The following is a 17,459-nucleotide window of genomic DNA, read 5'->3' as shown; positions in this document are numbered from 1 at the left end:
CTTTAATAATAAGATAAATATAACCGCAATCTATATTTTATACAAATAATTATAAATAGTTTTTTTCTATTTACAAATGGCCATAAATACTTGATATAGTGAAAGCAAATTTGACTCATCAAGATAAACATCAACCACATACGCATGACTCCTAAAATATAATGAATCTAATAGTATTCTTATTTTATCATCTTGATTATTTTTTAAAAAACAGATATTCAAATCTAAGGAGCTGATTCATCTGATTTGATCCATCAAATATTGGAGCTTCAGATTCACGATTTGAGTATAACTTATTATTCAAGTATTCATGATTCAGAATTTACTAATAGTCATATATAATTTATCTTCTCCCCCTATTAATCTAGGAATAGATTAATAGAAATAAGTAAATCATCTTTTTACATTTAGATTCACAAAATTATAATAAAATGTCTCATTTTTTTATTATTTTGATTAAAAAATCAAAATACATGGATGACTTATTGATGATTTTATAAAACATAGAATAGTTTGGAGTTGTCCATATAAATCATTGATAGCATACGAAGTGATTACGATCAGACGCAGTAAGCTAAGTTCGTGAACATTTTAAGATTTCTGACGGTTGAATTAAAAACGATGACCCATCCGTCATGAGCACCTTTCAATAAATTTTTTTTTATAAAATTAAACCAGTTAACCCAAAGGATAAATATTTTAAAATCAACTTTTTATCTAATAAATAAGTTTTAAAAATATCTAAATCACGCATCATAATTTTAAAATTATCAAATCATGCATCCACTTTTTATTTTACCCTCGTTCTTAAATCAATTTGACTGAAAAAAAACTAATCGACTGATTTTTTTCCTTTTTATATGTTTGAAAATAAATTGATTTTGACTAAAACCGACCGATGGACCTAGAAATCTCGAAATGACATGAAATCAGTTATTATATGTTCGTCTAGATCTCCTTATTTTAAAATGTTATTAAACATCAATTTAATTCAATATATTGATAGCAATGATTTTTTAAACACGAATGTGTCCGAAAAACTAATTTGTGTTCAAAAAATCACTACTCTCAATATATTCGGTCAAATTGATATTTGAGTGCATGAATATAATCATAAGAACTAGAAAAACTCATAGAATCTTATTTCACTTCATTCCGAACTCTTTAGATCCATCAACCGATTTTGGTCGAATGCACCTATATTAATTTTATTTAGGTTCATTCAACCATAATTTCACAAAAAAAAAAAATCATTGTTCGTAATATATTACGTCAAATTGATATTTAATATTATTTTTACAATCATGAAAAGTAGACAAACATATAAAATTAATTTTTTAATATAAAATCAATTCATATATTTTCATCTCGTTCTTTTAATTATTAAAATACTATCAAATATCAATTTAATTCAATATATTCAATATATTAAGAATCCTGAGTTTTTTAATACGAATCTCTAAAAATTAATTTATGTTGAAAAACCATTATTTTAATCATATTAATATTTAATAATATTTTTACAATAAAAAAATTAGACCAACATATAAAAATTTATTTTATATTATTTTAAAATTTCATCCATTAGTAGGGATAGCAATGGGACGGGACGGGGGCAGGTTTGTCATTCCCATCCCCGCCCCGTTCTCATTTTTTCGGGTTCGGAGATTCCCCGAACCCAAACCCACGGATTCGGAGATTCCCCATCCCCGTCCCATTTCTAAATTTAATTTATATTATTATTATTATTATTTCATAATAATTATTAATTATAATATTAATATTAAGATCAATATCAATAATATTATTATTAATAATATTTTCAAAAAATTTAATATTAATATTAACACTACTATTAATATTTTTTAAAAAAATCATATTATTATTTATTAATATTAATAATAATAATATTCGGGACGGATTCGGTGATAGAGATAGTATTCTCATACCTGCCCCAAACTCGCCCATCCCCGAAAAATCAAGGATCCCCATCCCCATTTCAGATTTTTCCCGCGAGACCCCAAACCCGCGGAGAAAATTACCATCCCTATCCATTAGTTCGACTGATTTATTTTTTCAATTAAATTGATTTAAAAATAAAAATAAAATAACAAATAGGCATGCAACTAAACCGTGATTTGAAAATATTTTAAAAATTTATTTATTGATGCACTAAACCGAATTCGTGGAAAGTAGGACCACACTGCTTACCTAAACATTAGTCGGCGGAGGCCAACTGAACATTTTAAGATTGATGCACTAAACGGAGTTCGTAAATATTTTAACATTGAGGGACAAATTACTACATGGAACCAGTAAACTGACGATTGACCCACTCTGATTTCTACGGAGATTTTATTCACATTAATACATGGAAAGAGGTAATAGAGATAAACTAAGCGGTAAGGACGACAACCAAAAGATTCAAGAACGAGACGGGACTAGAACGATCGAGACCTAGATATGACAGAAGGGCAATATTCCTCGTAAACCTCATGCTGCATCTCCTTCATGGAGAAGTTTCTGGTCGAAATGCCAAACTCCTGCAAGACAATTTAAAGATACATAAGAAACATTGAAATAAATGTCGACTAAAAAGAATGGGGCATGGGGATGTTGATTCTGGTCTTACCATGTCCCTTTCCAACTCTCCTCAACTGCGCAACATATTCAGAGACCTTTTTAATTGTTTCCACCTGAAAACAAAGTAGAAGATATAATGGAAGTATTATTGATGAGTGTTCCAGAATTGCACAAAAGGTGGAGCATATAATTGATGAGCGTGTACTAAATGGGGACTGCAATACACTTGTCCTATGCTTTCCATGAGCATCAAAAGTTGAAAATTGCACTGGTTTTAATGGTTGGGCAAGTAATTTAGAGGATTAACAGTTCAAAATCCAAGTGCAAAATGTTTTTCGAATTCAGGCACTAGTTCCTGATGATTGAAAATGCAAGGACCAGGACAAGCATGCAAGCTTACCTGCTCTTCAAGAAACTCACTCTCGATGAAGTCAGTCAGTTGAGGATCATTGGCATTTTGAGCTACCTGTTTGTCCAAATTTTATGCAAGATTATCTTCAATGCAAATCCAGTGCTGAAAACCATTAAGCGCAATTACCATTAAGCGCAATTACGGAGAAATTTACTCACACTGTGTAACTGGAGTAGTTTCTCATTTGTCAGCTTCTCAAGGGCCAAAGCCAATTCCATTGCTGAATAAATACCATTAGCTATAAGTTAATATCCATTTAATCTCAGTAAAAAAGCATCACAACAAAACTCACATCAAATGCACAATTAGGGATGAAATGGCCTATGTCAAAGAAGCATACATGAACATTATTTCTTACAAAAATATGTATATTACTAGTGTAATGTGTAATTATGCGCTCCCAATAAGATAAAGACATGAATTAAGTTAAAATATCAATAGCAAAATAAACTGCATAAGAAACAAAGTACTTTTTCTCTTGAAAGGACATATTTGATGTATTTTTTTCCTAGTTAAAGGGTTCATGTGATTGTTTGCAGGAATGGCATGCTGAAGTGCATCAACAATTACAACATAAGTGAAAGCCGTGACATCAACAATCATCTCAAACTTAAGAATGGCAGATGCCTAATTCAGTTGAAATAATCAGATTGGGTATTTACAGAAGCATTCTTGGGTATTTACAGAAACATTCTTGAACTTGATAATGATTCAGATATATCAAAATAGAAGTCCATAAACCAGGCAACAAAATTGATATACCCACAGTAACTCCATTGTTCTTACCATACAAAGCATCACCCTTCTCAGGGTGATCAAATTCAGTCAGGGGTGTAACTATTGGCAAAAGTTTAACCCTTCCTCCTCTTTTGTTCTGGTCAACAAAAAAAGCCGTCAGTTACTATGTATCATAAAAAACAATCCTCCAAAAATATTATAACGGACATCAAAGGGGAAAATAAAGACAAAAAATCTTGAGGAGTAGAAGATTGCTAGATACCTGGTACTTAATCAGTTTCTCAGCATGATCCCTTTCCTCATCACTGGATTCCTCGAAGAATCTTAAATATATCAAGGATATGAACCTCAGTCCCATGCATATCAAGGATATGAATACAAATGTGATTTGTCAAAGACTTACTTTGCCAGGCCTTTTAGCGCAACATTATCTCGATCAAAGTAAGCAAACAGAGCATGATACGCATAGGAGACATTGTATTCCACGCTGAATAAAAGCACCCATGAGAAGAATATTAGCAAGAAAAATCTTAGAATCTAGTCAGTTAAAACACTTAACACAGACAACAAATAAAATACTGAAGCAAGAATAAGAGGTAAAAATAACACAATCACATCCTTTTCATATAGAATTCCAGCATCCAAATAATTAAAAGTAATAGTTGCAAAATATAAATTGTTTATACAAATCGACAGACAACAGAAACCCTACAATCCGTCCTCTTAAAACAGTCATAAAGGTTAGAAAACCAGCAAGCAAAATTCTTTCAAAAGATTCAATATTTTTTTTTCCGTGATGGACCCCGTGGAAGGATAAGCCATTTGCTCCAGAGATTCATGACCTTTTGGCAGTCGCAAGATTCAATTCAATAAATCGTAACAACACTCAACAATAAGACTATGGCCACTAAAAGCAAAACTATAAGACTAACTGATTCTCTCCCCAATCTAATTACGATCTGGAATACAAAGAGGATAAAGCAAATTATCGAGCGGTATATAGAAGAAGGTTAAATAAAATGAGAAACAATAGAAGAATGGGGAAAAATGATTGGCTAAAGAAACTACTTGATCTGAACATTAATGGCCGCTTCGCAGTCGTCGGTGTATTTCTGGCGGGCGAGGGACTGATCGAGGGCGATGGGGACGAGAGACGCCTCGATTCTCTTGAGCTCCTCGAACGGCTGGAACACGACACCAGTGATGGCTTGCCCGCCCTCGGCGGCGAGTATTGGCCCTAGCCGACGCCCCTCCTTCGAGATCTTCAAGTGGGAGAAGGGAAACGGAAACCTTCCACCACTGACGTCCGCCGTACGAGGAGAGGCGTCGGAGGCGGAGACGGAGGCGGCGAGGAGACCGAACTGAGGAGCCTGGAGAAGCATGGTGGCGAACCGAGGAGGAAATGGAAATGGATGAGAGCCGAGAATGGATGGCGGGATGTCTTTAAAGAGGGAACGGACGGTAGAGATGAAGGATTAGGTGGGGAGGAGCGCGTGGCGGGCTCGTGTTCCTCACAAGACGCTACTCGCCACATGATTGGTGGGTGTAACTGGGTGACCGCTAAACGACAAGGAAAAATTGCCCGTGAAGAATTAAATTAAAATAATTTTATTTTTTTTCTTTGGAGGCGTGGACCATTTCATTAATTTCTCTTTAAATTTTCCAGTCGATGGCAATGTGATTAATCGATCACTTAACCAATCAAATTCAATTTTAATTGGTAGTCAATTTTAGTTTGTATTCTTTTCATGGGAGGTTGGATAAATTCGACGGAAAATAAAGTGAATGTTTAAAAAATAAACAAGAGAAATTTCTTCATTTGAATGATTCAAAATGGAGGCATGTGGTTAAGTCTTTAAACTGATAATAAATGAATTTGAGGTTCAAAAATTTTCAATTTCAGAATTAATTTATTTAAAAAATTAGATATCCTTTTTTTTAAAATAAAAATAGACGTGTGTGAACAGAATCAAGAGTTGAATGAAAACGATCGGATTTGATTTTCAAGCATGCAAGCTAGAAAAGGGTAAGGATGACAAGGAGGGAGAAGAAGATAAGGCTTTTGAGAGGGAGGGGCGCGTGGTTGCCTCGCGAATTTCTTTGCCGTTTGCGTCCTCCGTGGCCAAAATATCACCGTCAGAGAGAGACAATGGAGCACGCATTACCGCTTAGCATTGAATTGAAATTTGAAAGTCTTGTGCGTTTGGTTTTTTCTTTCCGTGTCCATTTCCATCTCTCTGTCCATCTATGGCGCTATTCTCCCGTGAGATTCTCGAGGCTCGTGGCCTACACGAGTCCAGCCACACGCAAAATGAATAGTGTTTTTTTTTTCATTCGTTTCATAAAAGGTTTTTAAAATCTATTAAAACTGTATCTCATTCATAATTTTGACTAAATTTACAACGTTTTATAGTGATTTTGATTGTTACTTTAAAATAAATATAATTTTAATATAACTTATATTATTAAATATATTTTAAATTGATCGTAACTTCAGTCTATTGGTACTCTTAAAGCAACATGCATGCCTCGATCAAAATTGCAAGTATGTGCGAATTTAATGCTTTGAACCGCTGTTGATATTGACAGGGCATATATCTTAACGGTGACGGTTTGACCCGGTTACTCGGAGCCCAACAACGTTCAATAGGCCCATTGATGACGTATATATCAAGTCTATATATGTTGTATTAAGGCTAGCCCAATCTAAGTCCGCTAGCTCATTTTTAAAAAATATATCAAAAATAAAACTTTTAACTCTCCAAAAAAATTATTAAGTAAATAATAAACATAATGAATATCATTTAAACTATTAATTTATTAACATATCCAAATGATTAACTAAAATGGAAGGGGATGGAAGGGGTCTAACTGCATTTGGATGCATCCAAGAAGGGAAATGAAACGGCTTAGAGATATTATTAGATTGTATGGTTATCAATGAGAGTCATCTAAAGCCGTCGAATTGATTATGATTAAGTAGGTTTGAATGATCTAGTCAAGTTTTTTTTTTAAAGTTAAAAAGCATTTGATATAGACAATTTAAAATCAATAAAACAAGATATAAATAGAGACTGATAGGTGTAGGCTCGATGCATATAAAAAGAGAAGGAGGAGGAGAAGGACAATCATATGTATTTGAAAATATCTCAATTTTGATTTTAAAACTCAAGTAAACAGTAGAAGACAAAAAGAATAATAAAACACAAGAACATAGTATGCAATCAGTTACTTAGTTCGTAGACCATTGAGTTGAACTAGCGCCTATAGTTCTACTGGGACTCATCCTCACTAGATCTCTCTTCTTTAATTGCTTATCTCTACTTACTGTTGGTGTAGTTAGCACTAATAATTAAACTTAGGTTTCAATGCATGGTAAATGGTTAAAGTTAGATTATGTGTGATTTAATTTATTTACCAAGTGTGCAGGACTAGAAGATTTAATAGATCTAGAGGATCATAGACCAAGCTGAAGTCTAGTCGAGCCAGGGACGACTAGATGACTGGTAGGAAGTCCAGCTGGGTTAGAGAGGATTAGACAGCTAGCAGGAAGTCTAGTTGGGTCTGTGAGACTTGACAACTAGTTGAAGTCTAGGTGGAGCATCTGGCAGGAATACCTGGTAGATAAAGAGATCAAGGTTAAGTAAGTCTGCAAATGGTAAATGAGGTAAGTAACTAAAGGAGATATCCAATGAGGACGCGTTCCCGGTTGAGGGAACAATAGGCGTTGGTCCGACCTAGGATTTCAGCAAATTCAAAGTCAGGAGTAAATAGTCCCGTGATTGTCAAAATATTTATTTTTATATATTATAGTTGTTGTGTTAACTCCATGGTGCAGGAAATTGAAAGTTGGAAAAAGGACTTCCAAGCATCCAAGAAGGGTCTAGGCGCCCGGAGGTCTGAGCGCCCTGAGCAGATGCCTGGATTGGCTTGAACCCAGTCACTCATACAGATGAGTTGGTGCACTCCGATTGGCCAGCACATGTCAGCGTCGAGGTGCCCGAGGGTGGTCCAAAAGCCCAGGAGTGGATAGAGGCTATTAGATAGAGCTTCGCTGAGATGCAGCCACGTCAGCGATCAGGCGCCCAGAGGTAGTCTAGGTGCCCGAAGCTGGATAATCTAGAGATGAAGAAGGATTGGATATGCCTCAGTCCAAGCGCCCGGGAGTAGTCTAGGCACTCAGAAATGCCTATAAAAGGAGCTTCAAACAACAACTTTAAAGAATCAATTTCTACAAGTTGTTTATGTGTTTCCTCGACCATTTGACTGCTCCAACCTTATACTACTGCTGTTCTGTAACGCTGCTACACCCGACTATGACAGGCAGACCAACTCCAACATCTGAGCTAGTCATTTCATTGTTTTCGGTTGGATAACTTTTAATTTATAGTTTACTTTTACATAAAGAAGTGTAGGTTTGTTACACTCCCTCTTTCTTTGTCTTTGTACTAAATTGTGATTATTTAGTGGATTATATATTGGAAAGGTCCAAAGGACCTGAGACTTAGAGTAGGAGTTGTTAAAGGCTTCGAACCAAGTAAAAATCACTTGTGTTCTCCTTTTCTCTTTTTTTTTCTTTTTTGTTTATATTTTATTTTTGCTGTGCACTTTTTTTTAAAAGGTCCAAAAAGACTCTCTCACATGCCTACTATATTACAAGTGATATTAGAGCAAGTTTGCTTTGAATTGATGCAACCACCAATCGAGCAGGGGGTTTCTCTTATTTTTTCGCCTTGTTTTTGTTCGATTTGGAGCTTTTTTCAATTTACTTCAAATTGCCGCAATCACCTCTTTGGACAAGTTTTTCGCTTCTTTTGCAAAGTGCTAGTGAAGGATCAAAAGATGCAATCGAGGGGGGGGCTGAATATCGCACGTAAAAAAATTTTCTTTTATCATAAAGACAAATCAGAATAAGCAGCGGAAAATAAAGATACATTTTGGTTACTTGGTTCAAAGCTTAGGTTGACTTCTACTCCAATATCCGCGATCCTTGATCGCACCGTTGGGCAATTCACTAAAACTCTTTTTTCTGAAACCTCCGGAAAAAAGCAATTCATACAATGAAATGTGTAAGATAGTAACAGTCTACTATCTTACTTGAAATTAAGTACAAAGAAAGCTAAATTAAAATATACCGACACTAGATAGAAGATAGAGCTCAGTCGGTACTTCTTGGATGGAGCAGCTGTTGGTTGATCCTAGGAATATCATACCGGTTTCACTGTACAAAAATTTTGTGCAAGTGTCGAACCTTTCCTAACAACCTATTGTGTTCTTTAGAAATTAAATTCGGAATCATAAACGAAACTTAACATTATTGATTCCAAATTTAACTTATCTGTTCTTAGTGGTTTAAACTTGGATTGCAAACGATGTTTAACATTACTGATCCAAATCTACCCATGTTACAAATTTAATTAAATGTTAATTTCAGAAATTGACTTCCAGGTTAAATATGGCGAGGCACTAGGTCTTCTTGGGTATGGGAGCATCCACCACTTCCTAGACAAAGCATTTCAATGAAATCTAATATTTAATTTCCTTATATAACCTTAGGTTTAACCAAAAGGAACAATCAAATCACAAATTCAAAAAATAAAAAAAATACAAACTCGAATCACAAATTCGAAACCTAGAATTATATGCCTCTTGTGTTTGGAATTCATACAAAGAAAAACTAGTATGATGCATAAAACAATTACTAGTTATACTTTTCTTTGTATGCAACAACCTCTTGATCTTCTATCGTATTCCTCTTCTTATCTCGGACGTTGTGTGGGCAACGATCTACCGAGATGAGAACCACCCAAGTCCTTCTTCTTCCTTCTTCCAAGATTCGGTCAAGCAACCTTCTCCAAGAGATTATAAGTCTCGGCCACCAACCAAGCTCCAAGGAAAACTAGGAAGCAAAACCTCCTTTCTCTTCTTCTTCTCCAAGCTAGATACGGCTACCAAAGCAAGCTCCTAGAGATTGATGAGGTTCGGCCACTAAGGAGAAAGAGGAGGAGATGATATGGCCGGCCACCACCAAGGAAGAAAAGAGAAAAAACTATAGAAGATAGGTTGTAAGGTAAGGCACCTCCACCCCCTCTTTTATATTCCTTGATCTTGGCAAATAAAGAAATTTAATTATAATTAAATTTCCCTTATTCTCCTTGCCATTGGTTAATGAGGAAAATTTAATTAAACTTTCCTTTTAACCCTTATCATGGTCGGCCACATCACAAGCTCCAAATAAGGCAAGTTTTAAACACAAAATTAAAACTTCCTTATTTGTTTCCGAAAATTTTAAAATAAAAATTTCTCTATTAATTTTCCCTTCATGGTTGGTTATAAAAGGAAATTTTATAAATTAAAATATCTCTATTAAAACATGTGGATGATTTCTAAAAAGGAAAGTTATCTTTAAAATTAAAATTTTCCTCTCAATCTACAAATAAGGAAAGATATCAAATCTTTTCTTAATCTTTTATAGAAACTATAATAGGAAAGATTTAATTTTAAAACTCTCTTTTAAATCATGAACATGGTTTCATAAAAGGAAAGTTTTATCAAAAATTAAAATCTTCCTTTTAACTACAAATAAGGAAAGATATCAAACCTTTCTCTTAATCTTTTGCAGAAAGATATAAAAGGAAAGATTTAAATTTAAACTCTCTTTTAAAACCATGGTTTCCACATAAGGAAAAATTTAAATAAAATCCCTTTTATTTTATATGTGGCCGACCACACCTAGCTTGGGCTCCAAGCTAGGGTCGGCCACTAATCTTGGCTCAATCCCTTGGCTTTGGCCGACCCAAGCTTGGGCTCCAAGCTTTCTTGGCCGACCACCTAAGGGTGGGTAAGAAAGAGGGTATAGGTGGGTATAATACTTTATAAATAAGAGGTTACGATAGGGATCAAGAGGAGGAATTGGTTTTGGTCTCCCGATGAAATTAAGCTTCCCGTGTTCGCCCCGAACACTCAACTTAATTTCATCAATAATAATTCATACCACTAAAGAATTATTATCGAACTACCGCACCAATCCCAAATTACATTTTGGGCTCCTTCTTATCATGAGTGTGTTAATCTCCCTATGTTTAAGATATCAGATGTCCACTAATTAATTGAGTTACTAACAACTCATTTTAATTAATATCTTAGTCCAAGAGTAGTACCACTCAACCTCATTGTTGTGTCGGACTAAGTCCACCTGCAGGGTTTAACATGACAATCCTTATGAGCTCCTCTTGGGGGCATTATCATCCTAGATTACTAGAACACAGTTTCCTTCTATAATTAACAATACACACTATAAATAATATCATTTCCCAACTTATCGGGCTTATTGATTTATCGAGCTAAATCTCACCTTTTGATAAGTCAAAGAAATAAATACTAAGTACACGTGCTTGTTATTATATCAGGATTAAGAGCACACACTTCCATAATAACAAATGTCTTGTTCTTTTATTAAGTCAGTATAAAAAGAACTTACCTTAAATGATCCTGCTCAATACACTCAGAGTGTACTAGTGTAATTTATCAGTCAAGATAAACTAATACCTAATTACACTACGATTATTCCAATAGTTTGTTCCTTTCCATCTCAGTCATGAGCAACTGTTTATAATTTATAAAGAACTGATAACATGATCTTCTGTGTGTGACACCACACACCATGTTATCTACAATATAAATTAATCAAACAACTACACTTAACTTATAAATGTAGATATTTGACCAATATTATTCTTATTTCTAAGTAAATATTTATACAAAAAGCTAGGCTTTTAGTATACATTTCAACAATCTCCCACTTATACTAAAAGACTATGCTGTCATATACCCTGCCATACATCTGATTCCCAACCCTTTAACATGCCCATCAAAAGCTCTTGCCTTAAGGGCTTTAGTGAAAGGATCTCCCAGGTTATCACTTGATGCAATCTAGGTGGCAACAACTTCTCCTCGTTATATGATGTCTCGTATTGGGTGGTACTTGCGCTCTATTGTGTTTACTTGCCTTATGGACTTATGGTTTCTTCGAGTTTGCTACTGCACCACTATCATTACAATAAATTGTAATAATTTTTGGGTAAATCATAAATCATGTCTAAGTCCATCATGAAGTTTCTGAACCATATAACTTCTATGACTGTCTCAGAAGCTGCCACATACTCAGCTTCTATGGTGGAGTCCGAAAAACACCTATGCTTAACACTCCTCCATTGTTATGGCTTCACCTCCTAAAGTAAACACAAAACTCCGAGGTCAACTTACTATTGTCCCTATTTAATTGGAAGTTCAAATCTGTGTAACTCACAGGGAGCAAATCATCTGCCTTGTAAGCTAGCATATAATCCCTAGTTCCTCTAAGGTACTTTAATATATGCTTTACAGCAGCCCAGTGTTCCTGTCCAGGGTTACTTTGATATCTGCTAACCATGCCCACGGTAAATCAAATATCCGGTCTCGTGCATAGCATACATTAGGCTTCCGATAACCGAAGCATAAGGAACTGCCTTCATGTCCTCTATCTCCTTTGATGTCTTCAGAGACATCTCTTTAGATAAAGCTACTCCATGTCTAAAAGGTAGAAAACCTTTCTTGGAGTCTTGCATGCTAAAATGAGCTAGGATCGTATCGATATATGAAGCTTGGGATAAGCACAATATTCTTTTCTTGTGATCCCTTATTACTTTGATCCCGAGAATATATGCACATTCTTCCAAGTCCTTCATATTGAATTGTTTAGACAACCATACCCTTACTTCTAACAACACTTTGATATTGTTTCCAACTATCAAAAATGTCATCTACGTATACTACAAGAAATACCACCACTTTTCCATCACACTTCTTGTATACACAAGACTCATCTGGACACTAAATAAATCCATAGATCTAGATTACTTCATTAAAACGGATGTTCCAAGACATTGAAGCTTTGCTTCAGTCCATATACCGATTGAGCTTACATACTAGATGCTCTTTGCCCTTTGCAATGAACCCCTCTGGTTGCTTCATATGGATATTTTCTTCAAGACTTCCGTTAAGGAAAACTGTCTTGACATCTACTTGCCAAATCTCATAATCCATATGATCAACAATAGATAAAAGAATCCGGATAGACTTTAAGCATGACTACCGGTGAAAAGATTTCCTTATAATCGATACCCTTTTTCAACAAACCTTACTTTAAAAGTTTCCACCTTCCCGTCTATCCTTCTTTTTCTATTGTGGACCTAATGGCTTTTATACCATTTGGTGATTCTACAAGCTCCCAGACTTTATTAGAATACATATATTCTAATTTAGTATTCATTGCTCTTTGCCAAGATGCTGCATCTTTATCTTGGAGCGCTTCATCATATGTCCGGGGATCAAGTTCATGTTCACCAGGGATCAAGTCCAAAGACTCTCCCAAAACATGAATCTTTCAGGTTGCCTAAAAACCCTCCCACTACGACGAGGCACTGTCTGCATTGTGCATTATTTGTGACACGTGTTGCAGTTTCTTATGGTATCACATCTTTGTACAGTTGGTACTAGTTTAAACGTGTCTTCTCTAATTTCCTTAAGAACAATTTTACTCATGGGCTTGTGGTTCATAACATAGTCCTCTTCTAAAAATCGGGCATTAATGACCTTCTGATTTTTAGGACTATAAACCTCCTTTCGTTTTCTCTAGAATAACCCACAAACAAGTGAACTCCTGTCCAACTTATCAGTGTCTCCCTTCAGCACATGTGTTGGACTACCCCAAATCTGAATATGCGTTAGACTAGGCTTACATCCATTCTATAATTCTATGGGAGTAGAGGGTTCTGATTTTAGAAGGTACTATGTTCACTTTCGTTTCCAGAGTATATCCTTAAAACTAATTTTTGGTAATTCTGAATAACTTAACATTGATCTAACTATTTCCATAAGAGTCATATTCCTTCGTTCTACTACACCACTCTATTGGGGTGTACTAGGTGCAGTCAGTTGGAATTGAATCCCGACTTCTGATAAGTGACTCCTAAACTCTCTTAAGAGGTACTCGCCACTACGATCTCACCGTAGTGTCTTGATACTTTTACCTTGACATTTCTCCACATCGGCCTTGTATTCTTTGAACTTATCAAAGCACTTAGACTTGTGGCTCATCAAGTGAATATACCCGTATCTCGAATAGTCGTCTATAAAAGAGATGAAATATTCGAAACCACCTCTTGCCTAGATAGTCATAGGTCCACACAAATCAGAATGAACCAATTCCAACACTTCTTTGACTTTATACCCCTTAGACTTAAAAGGCCTCTTGGTTATTTTTCCTTCCAAGTAAGACTCACAAGTTGGAAAGTTTTCCACCACCAATGAACCCAAAAGTTTATTGGCTATTATCCTTTGAATCCTACTCAAGTCAATATGACCTAGCCTTAGATGCCAAAGATATGATTGGTTCATTTCCGAAGGTTGCTTTCTCTTATTAGAGTTAGAAGATGTGTTATTAATTTCCATTTGTTGCATCGTGGGAGTTATTGGATTATAAATTGTCAACCAACGTACCAGAACAGATAACTTTCCTATTATTCTTGATAATAACTTTGTTATAAAAAAAGACAGAATATCAAGTTCTTTGATAGTTTAGAAATCGAAATCAAGTTCTTTATAAACTTGGTACATAAAAATAATTTCTCAAAATCCATATTTTATTCCTATCAGAGGATGAACATCTTCCCACTGCAACAGCTGCTACTTTTGCAGTAGTGCCTATGTAGATGGTAATTTTTCCTTCATATAGTTGTCGGGTTTCCTGAAACCCTTGCAATGAATTGCAGACATGATCAGTGGTTTCCGTATCTACACACCAGGTACCGGTAGATAACACCACTAAACATGTATCAACTAATGAATAAAATACACCTTTATTGTTCTCAGTTCTGAGAGGACAGTCCACCTTAATGTCTAAATCTTATTTCCAATCATTATAATTGGGACTACTAAGTCTATTCTATAGTATAACAGCTAGAGGATTAACAAATATTTGAAATTCTAAGAATCACAAAAATATTTGGTCAAGACCAACACCTCAAAATCCCCATGAATTTTGTATGTCACGTTAGTGTGGACGTATACAAATTCAAACTTTAAGAGAAGATTTTATCCATTAATTTTATCTTGTCAACCTAACTTTATGACAAATAAAATTAATAGTTGGTTTGTCTTTGATCAAATATTTGATCAAAACTTTGAATTTAAAATAATATTGATTCCTCAAACAATATCATTTAAATTCACCAACACCTCAAACACCATGAATATTGTATGCCACGATAGTGTGGATGTATACAAATTCAAACATTTGTAAGAAGAGAGTTTTACCCATTAATTATCTTGTCAACCTCTCTTTATGACAAATAAAATTATCTCAAACACCGTGAATTTTATATGCCACGATAGTGTGGACGTATACAAATCCAAACATTTGTAAGAGGGGTTTTTACCCATTAATTTTATTTTCTTGTCAACCTGACAAATAAAATTACCTCATACACCGTGAATTTTGTTTGCCACGATAGTGTGGACGTATACAAAATCACACATTTGTAAGAGTAGGTTTTAATTTTATTATCCTGTTAACCTATCTTTATGACAAATTAATAGTTGGTTTTCCTTCGATCACACAAATAATAGCAGTGACTCCGATGGGGAAGATACTATTAAATGTGCCTAAGTGTATGCCATTACTTGATACTTAGTCCATTAAATAAGATTGTGCCCCTTCCGATGGGGAAGATCGCACGCTCCTAATTAATTTCCTATAACCATCCATAAAGGAAGTTTGATCTAGTGATCTGCAAACAAACTCATCCGATGGGGAGGGAGGCACTCAGAGCCAACACACAAGTTTGTCGCATCACTTACAAACCAGTAATGGAGACCGTGAGATTTATCTACTAATCCCTCTCCCACTTGGTTATTTAAGGTGAGGAATTTTAACTATGCAAGCACACATCACATGCACACACACATCACAGTAAATAAAAATAATAATATGGAAATTAATTTGTCAACTATTATGGCTTCTTCCATCACTGTCCTCTGTGTGCTACCAGCCCTAGGGTTCATGCCATCGGGTCCATCGAGCTTCCTTTTCCGCTGTGCCTCTGGTCCTCCAATAGCACCACGCCTCACAAGGATACGATCCGCGACAGAAAAAATAAATTTTACATACATCGATCCTATATTTCACAAGGGAATGTACATCAAGTTTAGATCAAACATAAATGTAAAATCCTAGGGCTAATACAGCTCCTGCTGTATTAGTTAAATACAATCATGCACACACAATAAAATGCCCTTGACATGTCCAAGGGTCCAATCACACACAATAACCATAAGCCATAATAGTTGAAGTCTACAACCACAGAGTTAGCATATCCTACTATTATTCTACCTAAATTATGTATGACATGTGCATAATTAAACTGAAAATCAAACACACAGAGGCAAACCCTAGCTCTAATACCAATTGTTTGTTGATCCTAGGAATATCGTACCGGTTCCACTGTACAAAAATAAGTACCTAAAAGTCTAAATATGATTTAAAAAAAAATAATTAAGTTTTAAAATAATTTTTAAATTAATTAAGTTTAATAATTAATTAAGTTTAATTAAATTTTTAAATGATTTTTAAATTAATTAAGTTTAACTAAGTTTTTAAATTAAGTGTAATAATTAATTAAGTTTAATAATTAATTAAAAATTAATTAAGTTTGACTAAGTTTTTAAATTAATTAAGTTATTAATTAAGTTTAATTATTAGTTAAATTTAATTAGATTTAAATTTAATAATTAATTAAGTTTGATTAAGTTTTTAAATTAATTAAGTTTAATTATTAATTAAGTTTAATTAGAATTAATAATTAATTAAGTTATTAATTAAGTTTAATTATTAATTAATTTTAATTAGATTTAAGTTTAATAATTAATTAAAAATTATTTAAGTTTGTTTAAGTTTTTAAATTAATTAAGTTTAATAATTAATTATGTTTAATTAAGTTTTTAAATTAATTAAGTTATTAATTAAGTTTAATTAAATTTTTTAAAATGATTTTAAAATTAATTTTGATTAAGAATTTTGAAAAAGGTTGTTGAACCCATGTTAAATTCAAACTTAGCTTTGCGTTAATCAAACAAGCTTCCTAAGGATAAGTTTTTTGTCAATGGTGAGGCATATGACCTTCTTGTATATCAACGACGGACCACTTTGTGAATACTTTCCAAATTAGTCCCGTCCAAAAAAATTAATACTATATTTTGGTCTAACTAACCTATATTTGACTGGGGTAGCTTCGGTCATATTCACTAAGTCTAGTGCACCAGATAGAATATATAAGATTCAGCCTAGACATGCCTTCAACAAAGCTTCCTTGACGTGCTATCATCCCAATCCATTCCTATACTATGTTATTAGGGTTTGGTAAACCTTTTTAACTAACCGTTCTAAACTAAGCAGAAAAACAAACTTAATCCTAAGCATGCATAGTTGATTAATCAAGTTGGTTGAACAGTTTTCTTATTTGTTCCCCTTAGTCATAGCTTAGATCTATCTAAGTAATGAATTTGACCCTTAAGGATCAAATAATGATTTGGTTTGGTTAAACATTTTTTAGGAATCATGCTTGGACTTGATTTCTAACATTTTAACTTATTAAAGACAGGTATGATTTGTTGGTTTTATTTGATTTAT

General features: G+C 34.2%; 1 protein-coding gene across 1 annotated transcript; it reads right to left on the bottom strand.

Moving 5' to 3' along the window:
* Nucleotides 1-2,207: 2,207 nt before the first annotated feature.
* LOC122029886 (ferritin-3, chloroplastic-like) lies at nucleotides 2,208-5,152 on the bottom strand. Its single transcript, XM_042589025.1, has 8 exons — nucleotides 4,802-5,152; nucleotides 4,137-4,220; nucleotides 3,996-4,056; nucleotides 3,782-3,869; nucleotides 3,154-3,215; nucleotides 2,984-3,049; nucleotides 2,633-2,696; nucleotides 2,208-2,543 (listed from the first exon to the last, which is right to left on the bottom strand). Exons 1-8 carry the CDS (start codon nucleotides 5,113-5,115, stop codon nucleotides 2,494-2,496), a joined length of 789 nt encoding a protein of 262 aa, XP_042444959.1. The 5' UTR covers nucleotides 5,116-5,152; the 3' UTR covers nucleotides 2,208-2,493.
* Nucleotides 5,153-17,459: the final 12,307 nt, after the last annotated feature.

The sequence above is a fragment of the Zingiber officinale genome, chromosome 10B (genome assembly GCF_018446385.1).
Source record: "Zingiber officinale cultivar Zhangliang chromosome 10B, Zo_v1.1, whole genome shotgun sequence".
Taxonomy (NCBI): domain Eukaryota; kingdom Viridiplantae; phylum Streptophyta; class Magnoliopsida; order Zingiberales; family Zingiberaceae; genus Zingiber; species Zingiber officinale.
The sequence above is the reverse complement of the archived record's forward strand: the minus strand, read 5'-3'. Positions and strand labels throughout refer to the sequence as shown.